Source organism: Dermatophagoides farinae, chromosome 2, assembly GCF_024713945.1.
Source record: "Dermatophagoides farinae isolate YC_2012a chromosome 2, ASM2471394v1, whole genome shotgun sequence".
NCBI lineage: Eukaryota > Metazoa > Arthropoda > Arachnida > Sarcoptiformes > Pyroglyphidae > Dermatophagoides > Dermatophagoides farinae.
In genome coordinates this window covers 3,669,837-3,693,857 of record NC_134678.1, presented here as the reverse complement: position 1 = coordinate 3,693,857, position 24,021 = coordinate 3,669,837, and the positions used below count along the sequence as shown (strand labels likewise).

The 24,021-nt window shown below is 30.5% G+C and overlaps 12 protein-coding genes across 15 annotated transcripts; 6 read left to right on the top strand and 6 right to left on the bottom strand.

Moving 5' to 3' along the window:
• The first annotated feature begins 1,706 nt into the window (after nt 1-1,706).
• On the top strand, nt 1,707-4,624 carry LOC124498482 (Minichromosome maintenance 5). Its single transcript, XM_047062243.2, has 4 exons — nt 1,707-2,765; nt 2,823-3,402; nt 3,466-3,729; nt 3,785-4,624. Exons 1-4 carry the CDS (start codon nt 1,907-1,909, stop codon nt 4,284-4,286), a joined length of 2,205 nt encoding a protein of 734 aa, XP_046918199.1. The 5' UTR covers nt 1,707-1,906; the 3' UTR covers nt 4,287-4,624.
• On the bottom strand, nt 4,283-7,175 carry LOC124498492 (KICSTOR complex protein kaptin). The gene is made up of 7 exons (XM_047062262.2): nt 6,947-7,175; nt 5,751-5,955; nt 5,447-5,689; nt 5,334-5,388; nt 4,932-5,269; nt 4,630-4,880; nt 4,283-4,563 (listed from the first exon to the last, which is right to left on the bottom strand). The coding sequence occupies exons 2-7, from the start codon at nt 5,926-5,928 to the stop codon at nt 4,339-4,341; spliced, it is 1,290 nt and encodes a 429-aa protein (XP_046918218.1). The 5' UTR covers nt 5,929-5,955; nt 6,947-7,175; the 3' UTR covers nt 4,283-4,338.
• On the bottom strand, nt 5,900-7,180 carry LOC124498528 (bis(5'-nucleosyl)-tetraphosphatase PrpE [asymmetrical]). The gene is made up of 2 exons (XM_047062297.2): nt 6,689-7,180; nt 5,900-6,629 (listed from the first exon to the last, which is right to left on the bottom strand). Exons 1-2 carry the CDS (start codon nt 6,919-6,921, stop codon nt 6,014-6,016), a joined length of 849 nt encoding a protein of 282 aa, XP_046918253.1. The 5' UTR covers nt 6,922-7,180; the 3' UTR covers nt 5,900-6,013.
• Nucleotides 7,181-7,259: 79 nt separating this feature from the next.
• On the bottom strand, nt 7,260-13,361 carry LOC124498520 (proteasome activator complex subunit 4-like). Its single transcript, XM_075728365.1, has 8 exons — nt 12,768-13,361; nt 12,569-12,709; nt 12,104-12,508; nt 8,620-12,042; nt 8,245-8,554; nt 8,059-8,181; nt 7,599-8,003; nt 7,260-7,529 (listed from the first exon to the last, which is right to left on the bottom strand). The coding sequence occupies exons 1-8, from the start codon at nt 13,067-13,069 to the stop codon at nt 7,395-7,397; spliced, it is 5,244 nt and encodes a 1,747-aa protein (XP_075584480.1). The 5' UTR covers nt 13,070-13,361; the 3' UTR covers nt 7,260-7,394.
• Nucleotides 13,362-13,811: 450 nt separating this feature from the next.
• On the top strand, nt 13,812-15,873 carry stck (LIM zinc finger domain containing stck). Of its 2 annotated transcripts, XM_047058728.2 has the most exons (6): nt 13,812-14,173; nt 14,240-14,380; nt 14,464-14,625; nt 14,701-14,915; nt 15,005-15,259; nt 15,326-15,873. In XM_047058728.2, the coding sequence occupies exons 2-6, from the start codon at nt 14,302-14,304 to the stop codon at nt 15,614-15,616; spliced, it is 1,002 nt and encodes a 333-aa protein (XP_046914684.1). In that variant the 5' UTR covers nt 13,812-14,173; nt 14,240-14,301; the 3' UTR covers nt 15,617-15,873. The 2 variants fall into 2 exon arrangements, with proteins under 2 accessions (XP_046914684.1, XP_046914693.1); XM_047058737.2 differs by having other exon boundaries at nt 13,812-14,380.
• ppk18 (pickpocket 18) lies at nt 15,852-17,741 on the top strand. 2 transcript variants are annotated; one of them, XM_075736145.1, is made up of 7 exons: nt 15,852-16,154; nt 16,229-16,383; nt 16,458-16,777; nt 16,808-17,153; nt 17,209-17,266; nt 17,320-17,427; nt 17,502-17,741. In XM_075736145.1, the coding sequence occupies exons 1-7, from the start codon at nt 15,852-15,854 to the stop codon at nt 17,739-17,741; spliced, it is 1,530 nt and encodes a 509-aa protein (XP_075592260.1). The 2 variants fall into 2 exon arrangements, with proteins under 2 accessions (XP_075592260.1, XP_046914542.2); XM_047058586.2 differs by having other exon boundaries at nt 16,458-17,153.
• Tip60 (Histone acetyltransferase Tip60) lies at nt 17,721-19,512 on the bottom strand. Its single transcript, XM_047058609.2, has 5 exons — nt 19,373-19,512; nt 19,265-19,322; nt 19,006-19,208; nt 18,889-18,946; nt 17,721-18,830 (listed from the first exon to the last, which is right to left on the bottom strand). The coding sequence occupies exons 1-5, from the start codon at nt 19,418-19,420 to the stop codon at nt 17,827-17,829; spliced, it is 1,371 nt and encodes a 456-aa protein (XP_046914565.1). The 5' UTR covers nt 19,421-19,512; the 3' UTR covers nt 17,721-17,826.
• A 6-nt stretch (nt 19,513-19,518) lies between these two features.
• Nucleotides 19,519-20,294, top strand: LOC124495349 (ADP-ribosylation factor-like protein 2). The gene is made up of 3 exons (XM_047058704.2): nt 19,519-19,664; nt 19,719-19,829; nt 19,889-20,294. Exons 1-3 carry the CDS (start codon nt 19,600-19,602, stop codon nt 20,265-20,267), a joined length of 555 nt encoding a protein of 184 aa, XP_046914660.1. The 5' UTR covers nt 19,519-19,599; the 3' UTR covers nt 20,268-20,294.
• A 48-nt stretch (nt 20,295-20,342) lies between these two features.
• Dph3 (Diphthamide biosynthesis 3) lies at nt 20,343-21,665 on the top strand. Its single transcript, XM_047058716.2, has 2 exons — nt 20,343-20,574; nt 20,652-21,665. Exons 1-2 carry the CDS (start codon nt 20,458-20,460, stop codon nt 20,805-20,807), a joined length of 273 nt encoding a protein of 90 aa, XP_046914672.1. The 5' UTR covers nt 20,343-20,457; the 3' UTR covers nt 20,808-21,665.
• LOC124495294 (uncharacterized) lies at nt 20,843-21,856 on the bottom strand. Its single transcript, XM_047058650.2, has 2 exons — nt 21,598-21,856; nt 20,843-21,535 (listed from the first exon to the last, which is right to left on the bottom strand). The coding sequence occupies exons 1-2, from the start codon at nt 21,741-21,743 to the stop codon at nt 20,884-20,886; spliced, it is 798 nt and encodes a 265-aa protein (XP_046914606.1). The 5' UTR covers nt 21,744-21,856; the 3' UTR covers nt 20,843-20,883.
• Nucleotides 21,767-22,969, bottom strand: LOC124495312 (protein YIPF6). 2 transcript variants are annotated; one of them, XM_047058682.2, is made up of 2 exons: nt 22,800-22,969; nt 21,767-22,682 (listed from the first exon to the last, which is right to left on the bottom strand). In XM_047058682.2, the coding sequence occupies exons 1-2, from the start codon at nt 22,810-22,812 to the stop codon at nt 21,985-21,987; spliced, it is 711 nt and encodes a 236-aa protein (XP_046914638.1). In that variant the 5' UTR covers nt 22,813-22,969; the 3' UTR covers nt 21,767-21,984. The 2 variants fall into 2 exon arrangements, with proteins under 2 accessions (XP_046914638.1, XP_046914629.1); XM_047058673.2 differs by lacking the exon at nt 22,800-22,969 and having other exon boundaries at nt 21,767-21,869; nt 21,950-22,698.
• Nucleotides 22,722-23,973, top strand: ix (mediator complex subunit intersex). Its single transcript, XM_047058695.2, has 5 exons — nt 22,722-22,853; nt 22,955-23,205; nt 23,265-23,320; nt 23,376-23,460; nt 23,536-23,973. Exons 2-5 carry the CDS (start codon nt 22,984-22,986, stop codon nt 23,860-23,862), a joined length of 690 nt encoding a protein of 229 aa, XP_046914651.1. The 5' UTR covers nt 22,722-22,853; nt 22,955-22,983; the 3' UTR covers nt 23,863-23,973.
• Nucleotides 23,974-24,021: the final 48 nt, after the last annotated feature.

Genomic DNA, 24,021 nt, shown 5'->3' with positions numbered 1-24,021 from the left:
CATTATATTGTTCATTATTAGTGTATGGGAAAAATTTATAAATTCGTTGTTCAATATTTCATTTTTACAATGATAACATTGCAATTTTTTTTTGTTATGATTTTGATTATGTTTTAGCTATAAATAGATTTTTTTTTATTTTATAATCTTTTTTCTTCTTTTTTTTGTGTTATTTTTTACAATCATCATCATCATCAGCATCATTGCCATTAAGATCGATATCATCAGCATCAGCATCATCATCACTATGGTTGCTATGTCAGGATATGAATGATAAATTTCATTTTTTTTTTCATACCCATATCATCAGAAAAAAAAATTCAAAATAACGAATGGGCGGCAATAGAAACAAGTAGCGCTTTTTTTTTTAAAAAAAAAGAAGAGGTGATAAATGGAATCAAACGTTCATATTTTGTTTGAATTATTATTATATTTATTTAAAGATGAATAGGAAAGAAAAAAAACCAAATTTACGTCTATAGATTATTTCATTTAATTCTTGTTCTCATTATTCCCCCCTCCCTCCTTCTCTCATGAAGTATCACCAGTTTTTCTCTCTCTCTTTAAAATTTGTTTGTTTTCTATTGATTTTTCATTTGTATTATCAAATATGATAAACGCTTTTTTTCAAGTGTTGCATTGAACTTATACGATTGATGAGATTTGATTCTCTCCCTCCTACTGAAAATACATCCTCTCCATTCACTATATCCCTCTATGAATACATTGTCTCTTGTGGTATTGAATATCATTTCTATTCGATCATCATCTCTTCACGTATACGTATAGCATATTGCTTTTGCCGTTTTTTTTTCTTGTATTAATAAAAATAAACAAGAAAAAAACTTGTCGGGATTTTCCATATATATTACTAATCAAGATGATCATCTTCATGTAAGAATGAAAAAAAAAATGTTTACATTGAAATATTTAGCCATCTTGGCAAAATAAAAAAAAAATGGTAAATTGGTTGGTTGATTGGTTGATCGCGGTCATTTGATGAGCCGGGCAATAGATTTCGACAAATTGTGGTCAACGTCATTAATGCACCGAAAAATGATCATCATACCTGTTGCTTCGAATTTATTCACATAGAAATATTAAAACATTGACAAATAGAAAATAAGAGCAATGTAGTTAACCATTTATTTATTTTTTTTATTCATTTACTATTTTAATCATCATGTCATGATGCTACATAGGAAATTAATCGCCTTGAATATATAGATACATTAATACAGACACAAGCGCGTGAGTACATTCACGAGATATATTATTTGAATTTTGGAAAATACTGGGACGGACGTTCATTCATTCATTCATTCATTCATTTATTTTCATCATCATCATCAACAAACAACAAACATGAACATGGGTTTTTACACTCACGTTAGTTATTTCTTGTTGATTCTTTCATTCATGAGCTGGTTTTTTCTTTTGGTGGTGTAATTGAAATGACAATAAATTCGATTGAAATTCTAAATTAAAAAATTTGAATAGAAAAATAATAATAATAAATGATAAATGATAATGGAATGATGAACTTTTTAAAAATTATATTACATTACTAAAAAAAAATATGAAATATAATAAATTAAAAGGAAATCTTGATTTATATACTAACAAGAGACAAATATACTTGTATATAAATGGATGCAGAATAGATGATGTTGAAAATTTTACACATTGTTAGTTGATTTGATTAAACTACATTGTATAGACAAGGCATGCTGAAAAACTCACAAAGCAACCTGCAGGCACAATGAACTTTTCGCGCCAATTCTCATTGTCTTTTTTGTTCTCATCAATTGCTTACTCGAACACACGCTTTAGTGGTCCTTTAAATCCATATAGTCCATTTAATCCTTAATAACTAAAAATATTTTTTTCAAATTTTCATCTAAATATGTCTGGTTTTGATGATCTTGGTGTATATTTCAGCGGTAATATTGTCACAGATGAAGATGGTGACAATACACTTGCTCAATCGAATGTTAATGTTATTCGCAGACGATTCAAAGATTTTCTTCGTCAATTTCATTCTGGTGATTTTCAATATAAATATCGTAATCAATTGAAAGAACATTATAATATTGAACAATATTGGATTGAAGTTTCATTGGATGATTTGGCCAGTTATGATGAAGAATTGGCTGATCATGTTAACAAATCTCCCATTCAATATCTAAAGATATTCGAAACAACCGCTACTGAATTGGCTGATGAAATCACCCGACCCAGAGTAGATGAAGAAAATGTTAAACAAATTCAAGTTGTTCTCAGTTCTGATGCTAATCCAACCTCATTGCGCGAAGTGAAATCCGATACCATTTCCAAACTCGTCAAAGTGCCTGGCATCATTGTTTCCTCATCAAATGTTCGATCTAAAGCCACCAAAGTATCTCTTCAATGTCGTGGTTGTCAAGAGATAATCAAAGATGTCAATATTAATCCTGGTTTAGAGGGCTATCTTTTGCCCAGAAAATGTAATACCGATCAAACCGGTCGCTTAAACAAATGTCCTGTCGATCCATATTTCATAATACCTGATAAATGCGAATGTATTGATTATCAAGTTTTGAAACTTCAAGAAACACCTGAATCAGTACCACATGGTGAAATGCCCAGACATTTACAACTCTTTTGCGATCGTTATCTATGTGACAAAGTTGTACCAGGCAATCGAGTAACAGTGTTGGGAATCTTTTCCATCAAAAAAATATCTAAACCATCCACGAACAATGTTGAATCAAAGGTTAACGTTGGTATGTCTAATATCATAATTTGTATTGACGTTCAAATCTTATAAAGTATTTTTTCAGGTATACGTGCCCCGTATTTGCGTGTACTAGGCATCTATGTTGAAAATGAAGGACCAGGACGTTCAGGAAACATCCCATACACGCCTGAAGATGAAGAGCTGTTTCGTCACTTAGCCAATTCACCGAATATTTATGAAAGAATAACTAATTCAATTGCTCCATCAATTTTCGGCTCAAATGATATAAAAAAAGCATTGGCATGCCTCTTGTTTGGTGGTTCCAGAAAACGTTTACCTGATGGTTTAACTCGAAGAGGCGACATCAACATTTTGCTTTTAGGTGATCCAGGAACAGCCAAAAGTCAACTTCTCAAATTTGTAGAGAATATATCGCCAATTGGAGTGTATACATCAGGCAAAGGCAGTAGTGCTGCCGGTTTAACTGCTTCAGTGATTCGCGATCCATCATCTCGAAATTTTGTCATGGAAGGTGGTGCCATGGTTTTGGCTGATGGAGGTGTCGTTTGTATTGATGAATTTGATAAGATGCGTGAAGATGATCGTGTTGCGATTCATGAAGCCATGGAACAGCAAACGATTTCAATTGCAAAAGCTGGCATAACTACCACTTTGAATTCTAGGTATGATAATTCTTTAATAAATCAACAATCAATTAATTGATCATATTTTGAAAACAAAATTAGATGTGCTGTATTGGCAGCTGCAAACAGTGTCTTTGGAAGATGGGACGACACAAAAGCCGATCAAAACATTGATTTCATGCCCACAATTTTATCCAGATTCGATATGATTTTCATTGTCAAAGATGAACATAATGAACGAAGAGATGCTACAATTGCAAGCCATGTTTTGGATGTACACATGAATGCTCAAAAAACAATTGATGATTCAGTTAAAGGCGAATTAAGTCTATTGCTTTTGAAAAAATACATTGCCTACAGTCGATCGTAAGTATACTTTGTTTTCATTGTCGTACATTAAAATTAATCATTGGTTTCCTAGTCATTGTGGACCTCGATTGTCTGCAGCAGCTGCCGAAAAACTTAAACGTCAATATGTAATCATGCGAAACGGTAGTCGAGAACAAGAAAAAGAATCATCAAAAAAATCACCTATTCCAATCACTATTCGACAATTAGAAGCTATCGTTCGTATATCGGAAAGTTTGGCCAAAATGCAACTTCAGCCATTTGTAAATGAAACACATGTTGATGAGGCACTTCGATTGTTTCGAGTATCCACATTGGCGGCAGCCATGTCTGGAGACTTGTCAGGTGCTGAAGGTTTCACCACTGAAGAGGAACATCAAAAAATGATTCGTATAGAAAAACAACTCAAACGTCGTTTCCCAGTTGGAACACAAATTTCAGAACAAAGTATTATACAAGATCTTGTTAAACAAAATTTTGGGCCACAACTCGTATCAAAGGTTATTTATTGCATGATTCGAAAAGGAGAATTGCAGCCACGAATGCAACGAAAAATGTTGTATAGATTGAAATGAATGGCCATTATTGTATGATTTGGTTTTTATTTTTACAAAACACATGCAAAATTTATTTACTAGCTATTGTATTCATTTTTTTCACAAGTGCATCAATAAGTGGGTCGATATGATGTCGATAAATAACGATGCCTTTTGTTGTAACAATTATCAATTCATTTATTCCATCACCAGTTAAATCAAGATACGTGAGCGATATTACTGGATGGGGAACTTCCATTGTGTTTTCAATGAAATAAGTTTGGCTTTCATGTTCAAATTTGTAAAAAATGATTTTCTAAGTTGAAACGAAAAAAAAAATGAAAATTAAAATAACATCAACCTACATAAAATAACAACATACTTTCCCATAGCTGCCCAATATTATTTCATTGTTATTATCAAAATTAACATCTCCAACGATACTTGCCGGAAATAAATCGATATTATTTTCGTTGATTTTTGGCAGAATTTTTCGTAGTCCAAGACCATTTTCTTGTACATTTCTATAGATTGTTGGTTGTTCACAAGAATCCAGTACCAATAAATGGATTTCAGGCGAAAATTCACTTTTGAATCCCAATTTTCTCAAGTTTAGATTACTGTTTATTTTATCTGCAATATATAATAAATTATATTAAATTTTGATTAAATCGATGGATGTACCTTTAAAAAATTTTACGGATAAAATTGGCCCATCGAAACGATTTTTCCATGACTTGATTATTCGAGGATTATTCGTTTCCCCAAGTTCAACAAAAAACAAACACAATATACCATTTTCACAGCCGACTGCTGTCAAACGATGGCATTTATGATTTTCTTCGTAATTGATTACATCAATCCAAATAACGATACTTTCAAAATTGTTCAACTCGGGGAACAGATCAATTTTGTCTTTATAAAAACTTTGTTTCTTATTATCTTCACGGAAAACGTGTACATAGCAATCACTGCCAGACAGAAGCCACAAAGTTTCTGCAATATTATTTTCATTAATAATGCTAAACGAAATGGTTATAAAACAATTAGTCGTTAAGATTTAGATTTATTTTGGAAATGCATTACGATGTATGATACAGATGATATGGCACAAAATCCAATTCAAAGGTTTGACAATCCTCTAAAAAATCGTGAAAATAATTAAAAATCCGAAATTACCATCGTTAATAATCACATACGAGCAATTTGATTCAAATCAAACCGATTTGTTGAACTTAAACTGGAATAAATATTGAAATAATAATGATTACAGATGTTTTTCTCCGAACTTGATGACGTTGATCGATTGTTTGAGACGACAATGTTTTTTCGAAATTCATTTGAATCAGATTCTTTATAATTCTTAAAGAAAGTTATACCCAAAACAATATCATTGTAATTAGTTCGAACAAAAGCATCGATTGATATGATATCGGCACTATCTATAAAGGCCAAAATGGGTATTTATTAAATCATTTAAATACAAGAATTTGGTATGCTCACTAGGTATGTAGGCGAAATGAATTTCATTGCATGTAATTTTCTTGTTATCCGAATATTCAACTGCAAAAACTTGTTTCTCTAATGTGGCCACTAAAATTCTGGTCATATCACCATGCATATTGGTCATCCCATAGATATTACTTGAATTGCTGATAGGAAAAAATCCGATTTGTTCCATTTTTTTAATTTTATGATTTTCAACAAACTGAAATGTAAAAAAATATATCAATCAACAAGATAGAAAGAATAAGTGATAACATCATTTATTTTTTTGTTTTTTTGTTCGGATCATTCCACATTTGCAATGCTTTCACTGAAACCAAATGCCCTTTGCGAGGTCCCATAACAAATTTAGCTGTTAATTCATTTCCGTAAACAACTCCTGTATCTAAACCAGTGGCATAGGGATGTTCTTGAAGTTTTCTTCTGGCATCATGCCCAAAATAGATATGCCAAGGTCCTTGCCAAACCGAAGCCCAAGCGACACCTTCGTCATTATGTTTGGTTGCTACACGTACATTATCACCATTTTCAACAATATTCCTCATTTCGATCATGTCAACCAACTGCTGATTTTCTAGCGAAACATCTGGCAACAGCCCAGCATGTACAATCAAAATGTTCAATTTAGGAATACGTATCGTGTAGGGCAATTGTCTCAAAAATTCGAAATGACCATCCAAGGTTAATTCTTTAAGCCAAGAATTTTTTTCGGCAATATCGCCTGTTTTTATATAATTGATGTATTCATTAATCATGACTTGATCATGATTGCCTCGGACTGAAATACAATCATCTTGATTTTTCATAAAATATTCGAGAACTTCTTTGCTTTTAGGACCTTTGTTGATGAGATCACCAGCGCATATTTTTAAAATTCTAAAACATTCAAACAGAACTTTAATATGATAATAAAATCATTATTTGAAAATATTTACTTTTTTGGATTGTCAACTCCTTGGTGGATCCTTTCGAGTAGCAATTGGAATTCATCATAGCAACCATGAATGTCGCCGATAATAATAATTTCTTCAAATTTTTCAATAAATTCATCATCACAGTGATAATGAACAATCGATGGAATGTTATTCAATATTTTATCGGCCGTTCTAGACGAAAATAAAATCGAATAGATACGACGGATAACGGAGGCAAGCATCATTTTCACCATTGAATTCGCTGAGGTTGATACTAACCTTTTATTTATTTATTTATTTACAAAGACAACAATGGCAACAATATTTGAAATGATTTTAAAATAGATCAGACGGAATAAAAAAAAGATAATGGTTGAAAATTGTAAAAATAATTTGAATTTCTTGGCAAAATCTCCAGGATAGAATGATTAATCGTTTGTATATCTACGGTAAACATTTCATGTAAATACAACACACAAATCGTACATAGTAATGCTCAACGTATGAAAGAATGACTGCTATAGAGTATATTATGCATGCATGGATCAGGCAAGTGGTTTTTGCGCAATTGATACATGAATTACGAACAACATTTAAAAATCCATTTTTATTTCATAGGAATTATTCGATTAAATATTATAGCATATAAAACATAAATCTAAAGTTTATTCATTATTTTTATAATTTGAAAGTTATTATTCATCACATTTGATTTATATCACTTTTATTAGCAATAATATGAAGGAGAAATAAGGACATCATTCAATTGAGACAATTGATCAGAAGAAAATTTACGTTTATGAATGGCCCAATCTTCAATATGATGTTTTTTAAAGAATCGTAATGTCTTGGTCACAGAATTCTAAGCAAAGAAAAGATAAATATGAAAAAATTGTTATGAAATAAATAAATAAATTCTAATAATAAATACCGAAATCACACTGATGCTGCGAACATGACCAGTTAAGAAAAATAAAATTTCCGGAATAAAATCGGGTATTTCATTGGGAAAAGCATATACAAAAGCACAAAGGCCTAATATGCTACCATGTCTTTCGGAAATATCTGATGACATGTCTGAAGATTTTGATCGAAATAGATAAATTAATTCATCACGTCTTTTATCCGAAATTAATCCATTCTCAAGCAATTGGGAAAAAGTTGAAAATGCAGCGTTACGAACTTCGACCGTTTCATCAGTCAACAATCTAACAATAATCTTTTCGATTTGGTCGTTATATTTAAAAGTTATCAACAAAAAATTATTGCTTCGGATGAAAATTTGCAAAAATCTCAAAATTGTTTTGCGTGATCGCCAATTCCAATTATTGGAAAGCTGAATTAAAGAAAATATATTAAAAAAATAGCTGTTTATCATTAACCTGAATTACCTTATTGACTATTGCCAAAATTTGCTCAATTTTCTCTTCAGTATGATAATTCGATCTAGCAATATGATCTATGGCATTGTTGATTAGTGACATGACAGGATTATTTGTTCGTATCACACACAACTAAATCGTTGATTAAATCAATTAATAATAAACAGATAAATAAATAAATAGTGATGCACTTACTATAGGTAAAATTAATTGTAATCCTGGTAAATGTTCGAATGATGAATTTAATTTGTGGGTAGTGCAAAAATAACAAATTGTTTCAATGACATTCAATAAATTTTTACCATTGTTTGTGTTTGAATCAAGTAGATCGCTTTTGAATGAAGTAACGTCGATTTCGGAATTTTTCTCTTCGAGCAGAATCGATAGTTTTTCATTAAGATATTGAAAGATCGGTGCCAACGTACAATGATTGTTATAGTTGTGATCGAAATTTACTTGCTCACTTTTCAAGCCAAGAGGAAAGAAAAAAGTGTAGTTAAGTAAGCTGCAAGTATAAGAAGCAGAATAATGTTAAAAAAAATATTGTCAATCACCAATCAAAACACTTACATTCCGTGAATGTATCGTACTTGCTGATATGGATGGTTAATATTTTCTAGAATGTGTGCGCGAACATTTTTTGAAACCATTGGGTATTTCCAATTATCACGAATTGCCTTTCTTAATTTTAGTAGAATTTCGTACTGATAAAATGGTGACAATTCTACAGAATTCGTTGTCTTTTTGATAAGAAATTTGACACACCACAATGAGCGTTTAAGATCACCAAAATGAAATAAAGAATAGAACAATTCATCCCAAAAGGTTTTTGATTCAGAATCCAAATTGAAAAAATATTTTTCAATAATAACCAAGAAAAATGTTTGAAATTTTTTATAAGCATGATATTCAAAATGTTTGCTCGCTTTTGTCAAACCGCATAAAACTTCTAAAGCATATTTATCATAATTGTATCTATGTTTATCAAGAAGCAAAGTGACGCGAGAAAATATCTGATCTGAAAATTCCAATTTGATAAGCGTAAAGTATAATTTCCAAAACTTGATATTCTCATCACTGATTCTAGTGCCATTTTCGATTGAATTCAACGTGAATACTTTATCCAGAAATGTTGATTTATTAAATTCAATTGATAGAACTTCAAATTGGGCATTCTTTTCGAATGAGTCAAATTTTTTAATTTTGAATGGCAAATTTTTGTAATAACCATGATGATTTTTGTCTAAAAACAATTGCCGATCGAAAATCTCTTCATTATGGAGACAACCCAAATCATTTTCGTCATAATTAATCGATTCAAGCCCTTCAATTCTTGATGTAATCTTCTTTGGCAGCATTATTTGCATAATCTTCACTAAACCTGTGCGGGCTATTTTTCGAATGAGCAGCAAATCATGAGCCAAATTATGAATAAAAAATCGAACACCATTGATAGGAAAATCAATATCAGTTCGAATAAGATAGTTCAAAAGCAAGAATCCAAAATAATAAAAACGCCAATGTAAATTTTCATTAAGCATTATGGTCAATAATTGGTTAATTAATTTATTATACGCAGCACGATTATTCTGATTAGAATCCATTATCTTTTGTCTGAATGCTTCGATTACATCTTCGGCGATCGGAGTAAAGTTCAATGATTTCCCTTCTTCGAAATAGCTAAACAATGATTCTAATGAATAATTTTTTTCTAATGGCTTCATAAAATAATTATTTTGAAATAGGAGTTCAAAATCTTCATCAAATATTCTGGTGATTTCCGGTTTTTCGGAAAATTTTGTTCTTATCAAAATTGGATACAGTTTAAGCAATGTATCCCAAGAAGAACAAAACATCAGGGAACGATCTTCATTAAGATGCAACAAGTCAAGAACACCGATCAAAGAATCAGTGTCTTGAATGTTTAAATTATAGATTATTTCATCCGAAATTAACAATGATGAGTTGACATGATATTGGAATATTTTGGCCAAAGTACTCTTAACATTACGTCTGATTGACTGGTAATTTGATCGAGACAATGAAATCAGATTTTTCATTATAGTAATATCCATTTCCGTTAAACGTTTTCGCATGACATTTATTAATTCTTTTCGTATGAATCTATCACGAGCATTTGCAGCATTTAAATGCAGAAACCATAAAAATTCATTCGGATTAGTCCGACGCTCATATAAACGTATTTGTTTGAATTTTTTGCAAGGAAAATGAGATGATTTTGTTAGCATTGCAGCATAGATATCAATGATCGCCTTATAAGAACGAGTGTCATCGGAATTCATTTTCTCCAATTTGGTCAAAACTTTATGCATGACAATTATGATATGTTCTCGGCATTTAATCAAATCATTCAAGAATGGGTTATCCATATTAGATAGATATGAAGATGAATCATTTGCTGGAAATGATAAAAATTCTGGTGAACTTATTGTCAATTCGTCAAATAATGATATGAATTTTAAATTTTTCAATAATTCGTCGTTTGTCATTTCAATTTTTGTTTCTATCCAATTTTCCAATAAAATGAGCTTATTCTTAATAAAAATTTTTAGCAAACGATGAGCAAAATTCAATCCATTAGTTGTCTGTTTATGCCATTTGGTTGAAAATTCTTTTATTGTAATTAATTTAGGCCAATTTTCGAACATCATCATTTCGGGTTTAAGTTCTTGTACAGAAACAAAATTTTTTTCGCTGATCAAACTGTTATATAGATTGATCAATAGGTTATAAACAATAGAAGAATTCGAATCCAAATTCAAATGACTAATTTCTTCGAGTAAGATCAGTATTTCTTCTTGATACAAGGACAATAATTCAGCATTGCAGTAAAACAAGTATCCGAATATTTTGACATGATATTTCAAGTCTTTCTCCAAAGATTTAGATAATTTTATATCTTTATTGACGGCTAGCATTTTCAAATGTTCGGAAATCAACGGAAATAACTTTTTCATCATATAATCTGGGTAGACCATAGCTATTGAATTCATGATAATTTTTATCACAATGTATCCATTCTCATATATATTTGAGATGATGAATGAAAAAAAATTATCGATAAAAGCTTTTGCTATTTTTTCAGATGTTCGAGTTAGAATGAAAAACACTATGCATGACAATGAATCCATTTTTGCAAGGTCAGCGAATAAATTTTCATTGTTCGAATCGATAATGTTTTGGCAACATCTCATGAAACCAATAGGAAATTCTTCTAATCGGACTGATTGCAAACACATTTCCAATTCATATTCGGTCAAAACTTTGTCGGATATTTGGCACAGTGATGAACAATCAATAATTGGAAATTCTAAAATTAAGATGGATTTAATGGCGATCAATTGTGCCATACAAAGATCATGATCATATGTATTAAATGTTTCGATCAATTGAAACAACATTGGAACCAATTCTATACGATATTTAGGTCCAATTTGATTATCCATTATAATAGGAAATATGGACACAGAATACAACTTCAAAATTGCTTTCAAGCGCCATGGTTCGGAAATTTGTTCATAAGCGATTTGCAATTTTTCTGGGATTCTTTCTGCAACTAATTTATGATTCAAATTCAAAATACCGTATAGAAATTGATAATTGTCCGTCGATTGGGTTTTACAAAAATATGAATCGATAAAATTTTCCAATAATATGGCGCCAATTGCATTAATTGTTTTTTCGTCAAGTTTATGATTACCATGAGCATAATGAAACCAAAGATTTTGCTGTTCTTTCTTGTATCGTCGCGTGATCATTATAGCTAAAGCATAAGGAACAAACGAATAGTATTTCGATATGAAGTTATCACGACTATTCTTTGCTATTAGAAGAAATTTTTTAAAATTTTTAGTATTGCTAGGTGATATGGTCCATGTAAATATTTTGAGACAATCTAAAAGATAGATTATATTTGGTTTAGAATTGAGTTTTTGAAAAAAGTAAGGCAGATATGGTTCCCAATCGATATAGCTTAATAAAAAAAATATCATTAAAATAGCTTAAATATCAGATAATTGTTTCAATCACTTACCCATAAACATCTTCTGCCAGACGGGCTAATAAATTTGATAATGTTGTTGATGGTACCTGAGACCAATTAAGCATATCAATGAAATCATCGAACCAAAGTTTAAAACCGAATTCATGCTCCTCGGGTGGAAGCAATGTAGGCAAAAACAGGCTAAAATATTCCATGTATCGCCGATATTTTTCATTGTGAATACAAAGATATTGTTTCCATTCATCTAACATTTCTTTGGTTGAATCTTTAGAAAAATATGCTCTAGCAAAGCAAATTAGTTGTTTCAATTTTTTTTTCTGTTCATGCTTCACGCTAATCCCAAATTTACATTTAGAATTTGTAATATTTTCATACAAAGTGTAAAGAACACGCCAATCAAGTTCTAGATCTAATCTGGTTATATGTTTTGTCTCTCTGTATAGATTGAAATTTTGAAAAATAGTTTAAAAAATCAAATAGATTATTAGCAATTACCTCAAAAGTCGGGATAATAATTCAATCAATTTTTTTGATAGTTGATAATCATATTCAAAAAATGCCAGGGAATTATGAAATAATTTTATGAGAAAAATGTGTTCTTCTTTAGTGAAAGCAAGATCATAGATTGAAATGTACCTAAATTGAAAAAACAATAATTCGGGATTGATTTTATTATTTTTTTTCAATATCTTACGATGAAAATGTATCTATCCATTTGGAAAAGAGACAATCATTATTATTGCTCAACATTGAACAAGACAGATTGTTTTTTAAATTTTCCCAATATTTCACCCGCATTCGTTCCAATTGTTCATAATATGGAAGACATCTGTTGTAAAAATTGATTTTCTGAAGCATTTTTTCGCCATTGCCATCGGTAATTTCAAAATCATCTTCCAAATAATCATCAATTGTGTATACATCTGATTCAAGAAAGTTATCGATTATCTGTTCATCCATAATTGTAAAATTAACAAAACAAAAATTCGAAGACATAAAACAAAGCAAATATTTTTGATGATCAATAATGAAATATATAAAATATATATAAATGACGAAATAACATGACAAATCAAATTTTTTCAAATACAAACAGACTATATTTCTTTTGGTCTTTTCATTATGTAGAAATAGATTTATAAAATACAGTGATGCCTCTTATCTGAACAAATCTCACATTTAACAAAACAAAAAACCACGGTTTTTTTTTAAAAGTAGTGGCACAGTTTGAAGTTAATTTACAAACTCAAAGTGTAATACTTATTTCTTATAAAGGATTTTTTTGTTTGAGTGAGACATGTACCATTGTTATAATATCATAACCGAGATGCCGCTTTATCTCGGTCCTTATTTGTATCCTCATGGATAATATTCTTATTTTATGCTTATGACATTATTTCTTTTGATTTGATGATCCATTTTGAGATTTTGAATTATAACTTTCTCCATATAATCATTTTAATCTTATGACCACAAATTATGGCGAGATTTGATGTGATGGAAATTTTGAAACATTCATTTTTTGAATGAAAAAAAAACCTTTCATTCATTAGAAATCATTGCATACTATCCATGGACAAAGAATGATTTTTGATGCTACACACACACACACACACACACGCATTCGAATAAACAGCTATCATGATCATGATCATAGACATCAATTTCCATGAATAGATGCATGTGTAATTTGTATGGATGTGCGTATGTTTTCTAATATCATCATCAGCGTTGGCGGTGGTTGAATATAGTTTTTTTTTTTGGAATAATTGGGCAAGTCTTTGGCCTATATGATGGTAGCATTAATGCAATGAGAAAAACCATTAGTGTGTGTTTGTGTGTGTATTCCAATTATGGAATGTGTTGCATTTATGTTTGTAGTTAGCTCGCGCGCGGAAATCATCATAAAAATGAGCAAACAAAAAAAAACGAGTAGGAGAACTTCAATGAATGTTTTTGGTTGGTGGGGCAATTTGCCAAAAAAAAAAAATATAACGACGACAACGATGGTTTTGTTAATGACAAAATCAAATGTTATTTGCTTTAAAACAAACGAATACGACGACAAGCAATCTTTTCCATTACTGATTATTGTATAGTGTTAGTTTTTATTATATGTGAAAATTAAATTTTTTTATTATTATTATTATTATTGTGTTCATTCAGGTATATCATCCGGGAATCAAAAATCTTAAACCCGTATTGATATACTTCTTATATATGAAACGATGACTTCAACCGAAGATGTAATGGTTTGTTCTCGTTGTCATGAAGGCTTCGAAGAAAGGGAAAAACTCGTGAATGCTGGTAATGTTTGGTGTCGATAATTAATCATGAAGGATGTGTGTATTTGATTCAAATGATTTTCATTTATTTGTTTGTTTGTTTAGGCGGTCAAGTATGGCATCAACAATGTTTCGTTTGTGCCCAATGTTTTCGTCCATTCACCAAAGATGCCATATTCTATGAATTTGAAGGCCGTAAATATTGTGAACATGATTTTCATGTACTATTTGCTCCTTGTTGTGTAAAATGTAGTGAATTCATAATTGGTAAGATTTCAACATGAATTCTAGATTTGTTATGGATATTCGTTGTTTTCATGGCTGGAACTTTTCTCATATCAGGTCGAGTTATTAAAGCAATGAATGCCAATTGGTGCCCCAATTGCTTCAAATGTGAATTGTGCCAAGATATTTTAACCGACAAAGGTTTTTTCAAGAATGCCGGTCGAGCCTTATGTCAACCGTGCAATGAAAAAGAAAAAGCTGCTGCAATTGGAAAGTACATTTGTTTCAAATGTAAAGCCATTATTGATGAAGGCGCTCCACTTAAATATAAAGTTAGTTTAAACCTTAAATATTTATAAATTTATTATTCATTAAAATTCTAATGATGGATGATCCATTGGACAAATGTTCTTGCAAATAGAATGAAGCTTATCATCCTTATCATTTTAATTGTAAAAATTGCGGTATTGAATTGACATCGAGTGCAAGAGAAATCAAAGGTGAACTATATTGTCTACGATGTCATGACAAAATGGGAATACCGATTTGTGGTGCTTGCCGTCGTCCAATCGAAGAACGTGTGGTTACTGCTTTAGGTAAACAATGGCATGTTGAACATTTTGTCTGTGCTAAATGTGAAAAACCATTTTTCGGACACAAGCATTATGAAAAAAAGGTGGGATAAATTATTTAGATCGATCGATTTCAATCATTTAGATTCATTCCGTTTGTTCATATACAGGGACTGGCTTATTGTGAAACACATTATCATCAATTATTCGGCAATGTTTGTTTTGTCTGCAGTAAAGTAATCATTGGTGATACAATAACTGCCTTAAACAAAGCCTGGTGTCCGGACCATTTCGCCTGCGCTTATTGTGAAACAAAAATGAATGAAAAATCCAAATTCTATGATGTTGATCTGAAACCATGCTGTAAAAAATGTTATGACAAATTTCCGGTGGAACTTAAGAAACGTCTCAAAAAGAAATACACACAACATATGATTTCGGCTAAATCAATTTTTTTCTAAAGGAAAAAAAATTGTCATCACCGTGATCAATCAGATCAGCACAAATAAAACAAAAAAAAACTGAAATTATTATATTGCTAACCGATTTTGTCGCCAAAGAAAAAAATTTATTTTATATAGTATTATATTATTATTATTATTATTATTACTATCATTATACATTGCATTTGACAAAAAAAAACAACAACAAATTTTAATTAACCACAGCATAAATCTTAATATAAATTGAATAAAAATGAAATCATATAAAAAGAAAATCATCTCATATACATTAAAGACGATCGCCTACACATTCTGTGCAATAGGATGTGCATATCAAGTGATTTCCATAATTAATCTATACTTTTCTTTTCCAACTACCGTATTCTCATTTATCGAAATAATGGATCGACTTGAATTACCGGCCATCACTTTATGCACAAACAATCTAATCATGTTGAATAAAATGAAATGTATCGATCCTAAATTTAATCAATCGTGGACAAAATTGATGGAACTTTCTCAACAAAATCTATTCTATTCGAATCAAACCAGATTGGTATGGCACCTGAAAATTTGTGATAACATTTTTTTAACAATTTTCGTTTGTTTTAATATATACTATATATCTAGCTTAAACAGAAATTAATTGATCATACAATCCGGAAATTAATGGATCAACTTCCAGTGTATGATTTTTCACAATTAGGTACTGAATGGAATGATCTACTTACTAATCGCTATTTTAAATGTGCAACTGATCCCTATAATGTGGACAAAAAATGCATGTTAGTTTCAAAACAAAAAAATATGTGGTTCACCGGGATCTTGGTTAATTTTTTTTACTGTTTTTTCTATACAGAGATCATTCCAATGTAATTCAAAGTGCTCAAGAATTGGGCAATTGTTTCACTGTTTTTAGACGATCAGAAAACCGTACATTAAAGGAGATTGCCATCAAGTCAGGAATTTCTCAATCGCCTGTGATACGTGGAGTGGAAGATTCATTGAATCTGGAAATTGCCGATCAACCGTTTCATCCAAACGAAGTGTTTCGAATGATGATCAATTTCAGTTTGGATCAAAGAACTACCTTGAATGAAAAAGTCATGGGCCATTTGGCCATTCATGATGAGAATGAATTGCCACCGATTCGTAATAGAAATTTTATCGTTTATCCAGGTTATTATTATGAGTTTTATATTAGCAAAGAAAGTGGTAAATATTTACCTTCACCTTACGTGACGGATTGTGTCAATTATGATCGGGAAAAAAGTCACATGGATAAAAGCGAAAGTCAAATTCGTGTAATGTCACGTGAAACATGCATTATGGATTGCATAGCAAAACAAACAATTAATCTTTGTAAATGTTGGCCACCCGAATTACCCTTTATTGTTTTGGATCAAAACAATTCGAATAATCATTTAAAATGGTGTTCATGGCGCGATGGAACCAATATTGTTGGCGACAATTCTTCTAAAGAAAGAAATTGGTTTCATTTTTGTTTTGCCAATCATGAGAAACGATGTAAAAATTTATGCAAAATCGAATGCAAGTAAGTTTCAGATTTAATTTATTAAAAAAAATCTATCATCATATTTGAACGATAGGTCAGATAGTTATGAAATTTTGCGACAAAGTGTCATATGGCCTTCTCAGGAGCGAATTGTAAGTTTACTGATTTAATATATTAACGACAACTTTTCACACTTTTTGAAAAGGACCATAGTAAAAAATATGACATGACTTTGAGAAAATGTTGTACATTGATTTCCATTCGTTTCTGGTCATCGGAACAATCAATCCAAGATTATCAGCCCAAATATGAGGTCAGGAACATTGAAAATGAAAAAAAAATGTATTTCCAGATTAACACTTTCTATTTATTAACCATCATCAACAGTTTGTGGAATTCATTTCATATTTTGGTGGATTATTGAGTATCTGGTTGGGATTTTCATTTGTCAAAACCTATGATATTGGCGAATTAGTAAGTCGTAAGATCATTAGTTATATATGGCAATATGGAAAACAATCATTGAGCAAAGGAAAATTTCAGCCATCACGAACAACAAAAATCCGTCCTCGTGTTTCACGATATTTAAAAAACAGTCCATCGTTACGAAAAAGTTTACAGATTTAAATTTTATTGGGATTCGTTAAAAAAAAACTCTAAGGGAGAAGGAACTATGTTTACAAAAAATGTACGAATGAAATATATAAATCGTTCACCATTTTCCGCGTTTGGACCAATCTTTTACCGACCAATTAAGGCATTTTGGATCGATACGAATTTTTCGTTTCTCATAGATTCGTTGCTGTTGTTTTAGTATATCTTTCGTCAATGTAATAATATACTGACCTTTGTAATACTGAATTAAATTTAGATTATTAACTAATGTTGAAATGATGTCATCTTTTTTTATGCTTGTCTGTTCAGAAAGATCTTGTATCGTAATTTGTGGTTTTTCATTATTTTCACCTGGCTTAAGGTTAGTCAATATGTTCAGAATGGTTTCTTTCCAATATGATCGATAAGATAATAAGCCTAAATCGCTAAGAGGTTTTTCTGGACTTCCAGTCTTTCCTTCGAATTTCGATAATTCATAACTGAATTCAATTAATAATTTTCCATATCCTTTACGTTGATATGGTGGCAATGTTAAAATACATGCAACATTGTAATCTTCAGAAGATTCTTTTTCTTTGGAAAAATATCCAACAATATGGAATCCACGATTATCATTTTCGGTGAGAACATAAAACAAAAATGGATCGGTATCATAATACAAGGTTTTGTGATCCAAAAAACACTTGGCCAATAAGCACAAGTTTTGAGCATAATTTTTGTTCTTTCTGCCATCAATTTCGAAGAATGAAAGCGAATTTTTCCGATAAATTTCGTTTCCGGGAGGATGTTTGAGATCACATTTCTGTATATGACGTTTGAGACAAGTTCTGCTTTTGCAATATCTTAAACAAAACTCGCAAAGATAAATACATGGTTCGGATACTAATTCGATTGGATATGGAGAAAAATACCATGGTTTGATTCGATGTTTACCTAATTCTAGCATTTCAATATTCTTGATTCGAGTTATAATGTCATCATGATTGTTCAACGACAGACTTCCACTAGTGCTGGGAGCAATTACAGCACCACTAGCCCCGTGCGGCAAATTTATGGCCGATTCTTGAGAATCTTGATCGTCGGTACTAGGAGCGGTGATGTCTAAAGTATTTATAAAACCTTTAATATAATTCTTTACCGATATCATTTCTGCATTTACCTAGTTTGCGTTTTTTATAATGTATTTTTTTGTTGAGATCATCATCATGATCGATTATCTGAATTGATAAAAATTCGTTCAATTTTGATTTTCTAATATTATTTCAGGTAAAATTACCATGGATGTTTCCCGATCCGGTGATGATTGTCTAGATCCATTTTTTATCGATCCCTTTGTTTCTCTTTTGGGATATTGTATTTGTTTCAAATCCAAACGATCTTGACTTACCCATTCATCAAGACGTTTATTGCAATCGCTATAATGTATGTAAAATAGTTGTTCTTCATCACGATTTTTGATACTAAGAATTTCTCCCAAATCTACGATAAATGTAAAAAAATAAATCAAAGATCAAAACAAAAATTCTCAAACATACGCCAATCATCGGAATATTTCATTTTAACGGGCATCCGACAACCTTCAATAATTTGTATCTAGTAAAGAAATGAGTTTGATTTCGAACATTGACACCAATATACAATACCATTTTTGAGCTATCTTTTTGATTAGATTCTTCATTTGGCTTCATCATTTAAATTTAAAAAATAATAATTAGTTTCAAAATTTCGATGCTCGAAATTTCGTAAAATTTGATCACATTGAATGTGAGCAAGTTTTCATTTTGTTTATGAGCTATTCAAAAACAATGTAAAACAATTTTTTTATGGCTCAATAAGACAGATCATTTCAACAATCAAAAAATTATTAAAAATGGTTCTGCTGTCAATCATTAAAAAAGTGAAACAAAAAGAAAAGGAAATTCGAATATTATTCTTGTAAGTCAATTTTATTTATTTCATTGTTGCATATGAATACGTTCTTTATTACAGGGGTTTAGATAATGCGGGTAAAACAACCGTTTTGAAACGATTAAAAAATGAAGATGTACAATCGGTTTCACCGACTCTTGGTTTTACAATCAATTCTTTCAGCTACCAAAAGTATGATATCATTAATTGAATTTCCTATTGTTCATTACACTTGTTCATTCCACTCATAGTTATAATCTAAATATTTGGGATGTTGGCGGACAAAAAAGTTTAAGAGCATATTGGAAAAATTATTATGAAGATACGGATGGATTGATTTTTGTCATTGATAGCTGTGATCGATTACGTTTAGCTGATTGTAAAAAACAATTACAAGAGATAATCACTGAAGAACGTCTTTTGGGTGCCACACTGCTAATATTAGCCAACAAACAAGATATACAGAATGCTTTGACATTAAAAGAGATAGAAAATTATCTTGAATTGAATAAAATTAAATCTCATCATTGGAAAATATTTCCCTGTAGCGCAATAGACGGAACAAATATTTTTGAATCAATGGATTGGCTTATTGAAGATATAAGCAATCGAATTTTCATCGATTTTTGAATAAAAGTCATATTTTATTTCTTTTCATATTTCCTACATATATTTTTTTTTGCCAAGTTTATAGGTTGAGTGAGTTGTCAACACGCACATGAATTTCTCATGTTTGCCACATGTGTGTGCCTGGTTGAATGGTTTTTGTGTATCAGATTTTAGAATTATATAATTTCTATAATTCTTCAATCGAATCAGAATGTCCGATTCCGGAATTTATCATGATGAAGTGGAGATTGAGGATTTCGATTATGATCCAGAAACCGAAACTTTCAGCTATCCATGTCCATGTGGTGATCTTTTCACCATACTTAAGGTAAGTGACGATGAATGTTTTGTAAACATTTTGATTGATGATAATATTAAACTAAATGATGATGATTATATATTTAGGATGATTTATTGAATGGAGAAGTTGTGGCCAGTTGTGTTAGCTGTTCGTTGATCATCAAAGTCATTTATGATATGGATGATATCGATAATATAATTGAAGCGAAAGAAACAATAAAGACAAAAAAGCAATTGGCAACGGAAAAAATAACCGCATGACATTATAAAAACTTTAATTAATATGCTTTGATTGATTTTTTTTTGTTGAATTAATAATTTATTGTTATGTTTATTCTCATTTTCTCTGTTCAGAATTTATCAATGCTACATCATTAAAATAAAGAAACATTACATCTTGAAAATCTTTTCGTATCGAATCTTTGCTTATATTACTGGCTAATAAAATGTTTAATTGTACCAATGAATAGTAGGTGATTAGTGATGAAATGAAGAAAATTATACTGTAAAGATAGGATATTGAAACATAATCATCGCAGAACATTTTCAATCTATCATTATCGAAATATAGAAATTGAGTTTCATTCATACGCAAACCAAGTATTGGTGCAAATTCTCTTAAATCAAGAAATTGTCCCATTTCGCCTGGAAGTCGATCCGTTTTATATTGATCTTGTGGCATTAAACGCATAATATTAGATCCATCCGTACAGAGATGTGTAAGTGTCCATAAAACAAAAAATTCAATTATAATCAACATTGTTACAATGAAGAATGCGACCATAATCAATTGATTGATTGCAAACACTATTTTCTGAATGATTCCCGAATCAAGACAATATATACGTTTAGATTTCTTCTTAGTTATAGGTGTAGATATGGCATCATTTGAATTGATTGTTATTCGAAATGAAATGACCAAATTGTAGCAGATTAACATCATTGTGATTGCATAAAATACAATCAAATTAATTCTAATATCTTTGATCCTATGAAAAATAAGATAATCTTTCTTGTCAAAATTTAAAAAAAAATCAATATCTTAAATTACCATAAATAATCTTTTCGTTTCAACATGTCATAAGCGAATAATGAATAAATATTGGTCAATTTTATTATACAGTAAATGTTGATGCTGACACCACAGATGAACAGCATGGAAAATATCAATGAACCATATGGAAATTTATGAAACATTTTGAATTAATTATCTGATCGAATTATTATGACATATGGTGGATCAATTTATCATTTATTCAATTTGATGTATGTGCATTTATATGAGGCATATTGTCGTTGATATGATGATCGAATCTATGACGCCTAGATACATTATCAGTGAATGATGAAAAAAAAACCAAATCATTCTCATTAATACAAACAAACAAAAAAAAGTTACCTACGTTACATAAATGATAACAACTTTGCAACGTAAAACTCAAACAAATGTATGGATATACAAACTTAATGTGAAAAAGAATAAACAAATTGGATACATAAATAGGAAATATTTTTCATTACAAATGTTTGACGATAACATTCGTGCACATGACATGATCGGATAAATAAAACAAAAAATGATGATCATTAGAATTTTTTCATAAAAAAATAAAAACGATGATCTGAATAATAACGATGAAATTTTGATGACTAAAATTCCGATACTTGGTATGGCCATTGAATAACCGAAAAGGCAAAGTAATTGAAATATGGACATTTGTCGTAATCTTTTTACTGGCAATTGATTTGAATCACCGAAAGATGTTTCCAATATTTGTTCGAAATTTGAATTTTTCAATAAAAATTTACAATTCATCGAGATGATAAAATTAGCGATCCACATTAATACAAAAATTGAAGAAAAATTTGATTGATGATAACCGGTACATAATTCTGGATTACAACTATTAGTGGTGAATGCAATGAATGCATAGAATATGAATGGACCCCAAAGATCCCAATTTTTACAGACATTTAAATAGATATCATTCTCCGACACCGGTAAGAAGACAAATTTCAATTTTGAATAAATGTTGAACAAATCACGATGAATTGTGTCCCAAATCGGTTCATCCAATGTATCCCATGAGCTGATATTTTCTGGCATCATTGCTGAATTGTGACCGGCTGCTGTTCCTATCGAATTCATCATAAATAGAATTTTAAAACAATTTATTAAACTCGAATACCTAAAAGTGATGATATGAGCTACAGCTCATCGTATAAATTAAAATTGTCAACAATAATTATTACCTGTGTCATACATAACCAACGTTATATATCATATTTTTACAATGTATTTTGTTTGTGAGTGCAAAATTGTATTCGTAATAATTAATTTATACTTGTCATAACAAGAAAATTCTTTTGTTTACTTCTTATTTACTTGATTGTTAATTGAACCCCAGAGAAACCTTGTAACCTCAATACACCCACAATGAATCCGAATCAAGTTAACTCGAATATGATGGTAGGTCCGGGAAATATTCCACCCACACAAGTTTCGAATACAGCATCACCACACCAAATATTACCGAATCCATCGGCTAGTCATCCACCACAACCTCCGCCACAAACATCATCACATCAAATGTCCAATACTCATCATGATCTTCATCGTTTGAAAAATTTGATTTCAATGCTTCGTGAGACATTAAGAGTAATGTTGAACAGATTCATTCCTTTTTTTTGATTAACTCATTAATTTTTTTCATTTAGAATTTTTTCATAATCTCTGGAATGAATCTAGATTATAGTACACAAATAGATAACTTGTAAGTGTTATTCAATTGTATGTATAGCTTATTTTTTGATGATTATCGATTTTAGCAACAAAAATCTGGAACAACCGCCGAAATTGGAAAAATCGCTTGAAGACATATTGGCGCTTTGCAACCAGATTGAATTATGTTTAGTAAGTGTATTTTGTAATAATAGTCTTGCCAATGATTTTATTAATTTTATTTTTTTCCATTTTTTGAATCATCAGCGAACCATTCTGGAATGTACTATCCAATCGCGCGATAGCAAAACTTATTTACCATTTCAAGTTTCGAATGAATTTAGTTTGGAACAACCGACAATGATGCCCGATAATTCTCAACCAAAATCATATGCATCTTATTTGAATGTTATCAAAAAACAGGTTACTTATGCAAAATCTATATATGAAATACTTTCCGAAAGCGTTAAACAAATTAAAACAACACCTGAATCAATGATTCCTTCACAAATACATCATTCTACTCAAGTACAAATGCAGCCAATGCCTCATCAAACTTCCAAATTACCTCCACAGCTTCCTACTCACCCATAATTTTAGATATTTGATTCTAAAATACACAATTATCTTTTTTTCGTGAATCAAACAAAAATTTTTATTTTTATTTTTTTAGTATTTAATCCAATTAAAATTTACTTTATAAAATGAAATTCAATTATGATGTATAATGCTATCGCCAGATGGCAATGATTA

Excerpts from the sequence above, each read along its gene's own strand:
- LOC124498482 (XM_047062243.2), top strand. The coding sequence starts at position 1,907 with ATGTCTGGTTTTGATGATCTTGGTGTATATTTCAGCGGTAATATTGTC. Across the intron at positions 3,403-3,465 it reads ACTACCACTTTGAATTCTAG|ATGTGCTGTATTGGCAGCTG; the intron begins GTATGATAATTC and ends AAACAAAATTAG. Across the intron at positions 3,730-3,784 it reads TACATTGCCTACAGTCGATC|TCATTGTGGACCTCGATTGT; the intron begins GTAAGTATACTT and ends TTGGTTTCCTAG.
- LOC124498520 (XM_075728365.1), bottom strand. The coding sequence starts at position 13,069 with ATGTCTTCGAATTTTTGTTTTGTTAATTTTACAATTATGGATGAACAG. Across the intron at positions 12,043-12,103 it reads CTGGCAGAAGATGTTTATGG|CTATATCGATTGGGAACCAT; the intron begins GTAAGTGATTGA and ends TTTTTTATTAAG. Across the intron at positions 8,004-8,058 it reads TTTTGGCAATAGTCAATAAG|CTTTCCAATAATTGGAATTG; the intron begins GTAATTCAGGTT and ends TCTTTAATTCAG.
- LOC124495312 (XM_047058673.2), bottom strand. The coding sequence starts at position 22,698 with ATGATGAATTCGATAGGAACAGCAGCCGGTCACAATTCAGCAATGATG.
- LOC124495294 (XM_047058650.2), bottom strand. The coding sequence starts at position 21,743 with ATGTTTCATAAATTTCCATATGGTTCATTGATATTTTCCATGCTGTTC. Across the intron at positions 21,536-21,597 it reads AAACGAAAAGATTATTTATG|GATCAAAGATATTAGAATTA; the intron begins GTAATTTAAGAT and ends TATTTTTCATAG.
- ix (XM_047058695.2), top strand. The coding sequence starts at position 22,984 with ATGAATCCGAATCAAGTTAACTCGAATATGATGGTAGGTCCGGGAAAT. Across the intron at positions 23,206-23,264 it reads TGCTTCGTGAGACATTAAGA|AATTTTTTCATAATCTCTGG; the intron begins GTAATGTTGAAC and ends TTTTTCATTTAG. Across the intron at positions 23,321-23,375 it reads AGTACACAAATAGATAACTT|CAACAAAAATCTGGAACAAC; the intron begins GTAAGTGTTATT and ends TATCGATTTTAG.
- stck (XM_047058728.2), top strand. The coding sequence starts at position 14,302 with ATGACTTCAACCGAAGATGTAATGGTTTGTTCTCGTTGTCATGAAGGC. Across the intron at positions 14,381-14,463 it reads GGAAAAACTCGTGAATGCTG|GCGGTCAAGTATGGCATCAA; the intron begins GTAATGTTTGGT and ends TTGTTTGTTTAG. Across the intron at positions 15,260-15,325 it reads ACAAGCATTATGAAAAAAAG|GGACTGGCTTATTGTGAAAC; the intron begins GTGGGATAAATT and ends GTTCATATACAG.
- Dph3 (XM_047058716.2), top strand. The coding sequence starts at position 20,458 with ATGTCCGATTCCGGAATTTATCATGATGAAGTGGAGATTGAGGATTTC. Across the intron at positions 20,575-20,651 it reads ATCTTTTCACCATACTTAAG|GATGATTTATTGAATGGAGA; the intron begins GTAAGTGACGAT and ends TTATATATTTAG.
- ppk18 (XM_047058586.2), top strand. The coding sequence starts at position 15,852 with ATGAAATCATATAAAAAGAAAATCATCTCATATACATTAAAGACGATC. Across the intron at positions 16,384-16,457 it reads AATGTGGACAAAAAATGCAT|AGATCATTCCAATGTAATTC; the intron begins GTTAGTTTCAAA and ends TTTTCTATACAG. Across the intron at positions 17,428-17,501 it reads ATTATCAGCCCAAATATGAG|TTTGTGGAATTCATTTCATA; the intron begins GTCAGGAACATT and ends CATCATCAACAG.
- Tip60 (XM_047058609.2), bottom strand. The coding sequence starts at position 19,420 with ATGATGAAGCCAAATGAAGAATCTAATCAAAAAGATAGCTCAAAAATG. Across the intron at positions 19,323-19,372 it reads AAAAAGATAGCTCAAAAATG|ATACAAATTATTGAAGGTTG; the intron begins GTATTGTATATT and ends TTTCTTTACTAG. Across the intron at positions 19,209-19,264 it reads GAAATATTCCGATGATTGGC|ATTTGGGAGAAATTCTTAGT; the intron begins GTATGTTTGAGA and ends CATTTATCGTAG.
- LOC124498492 (XM_047062262.2), bottom strand. The coding sequence starts at position 5,928 with ATGGAACAAATCGGATTTTTTCCTATCAGCAATTCAAGTAATATCTAT. Across the intron at positions 4,881-4,931 it reads ATCCGTAAAATTTTTTAAAG|ATAAAATAAACAGTAATCTA; the intron begins GTACATCCATCG and ends TATATATTGCAG. Across the intron at positions 4,564-4,629 it reads TATTGGGCAGCTATGGGAAA|AAAATCATTTTTTACAAATT; the intron begins GTATGTTGTTAT and ends GTTTCAACTTAG.
- LOC124495349 (XM_047058704.2), top strand. The coding sequence starts at position 19,600 with ATGGTTCTGCTGTCAATCATTAAAAAAGTGAAACAAAAAGAAAAGGAA. Across the intron at positions 19,665-19,718 it reads GAAATTCGAATATTATTCTT|GGGTTTAGATAATGCGGGTA; the intron begins GTAAGTCAATTT and ends TCTTTATTACAG. Across the intron at positions 19,830-19,888 it reads AATTCTTTCAGCTACCAAAA|TTATAATCTAAATATTTGGG; the intron begins GTATGATATCAT and ends TTCCACTCATAG.
- LOC124498528 (XM_047062297.2), bottom strand. The coding sequence starts at position 6,921 with ATGGTGAAAATGATGCTTGCCTCCGTTATCCGTCGTATCTATTCGATT. Across the intron at positions 6,630-6,688 it reads GGAGTTGACAATCCAAAAAA|AATTTTAAAAATATGCGCTG; the intron begins GTAAATATTTTC and ends TGAATGTTTTAG.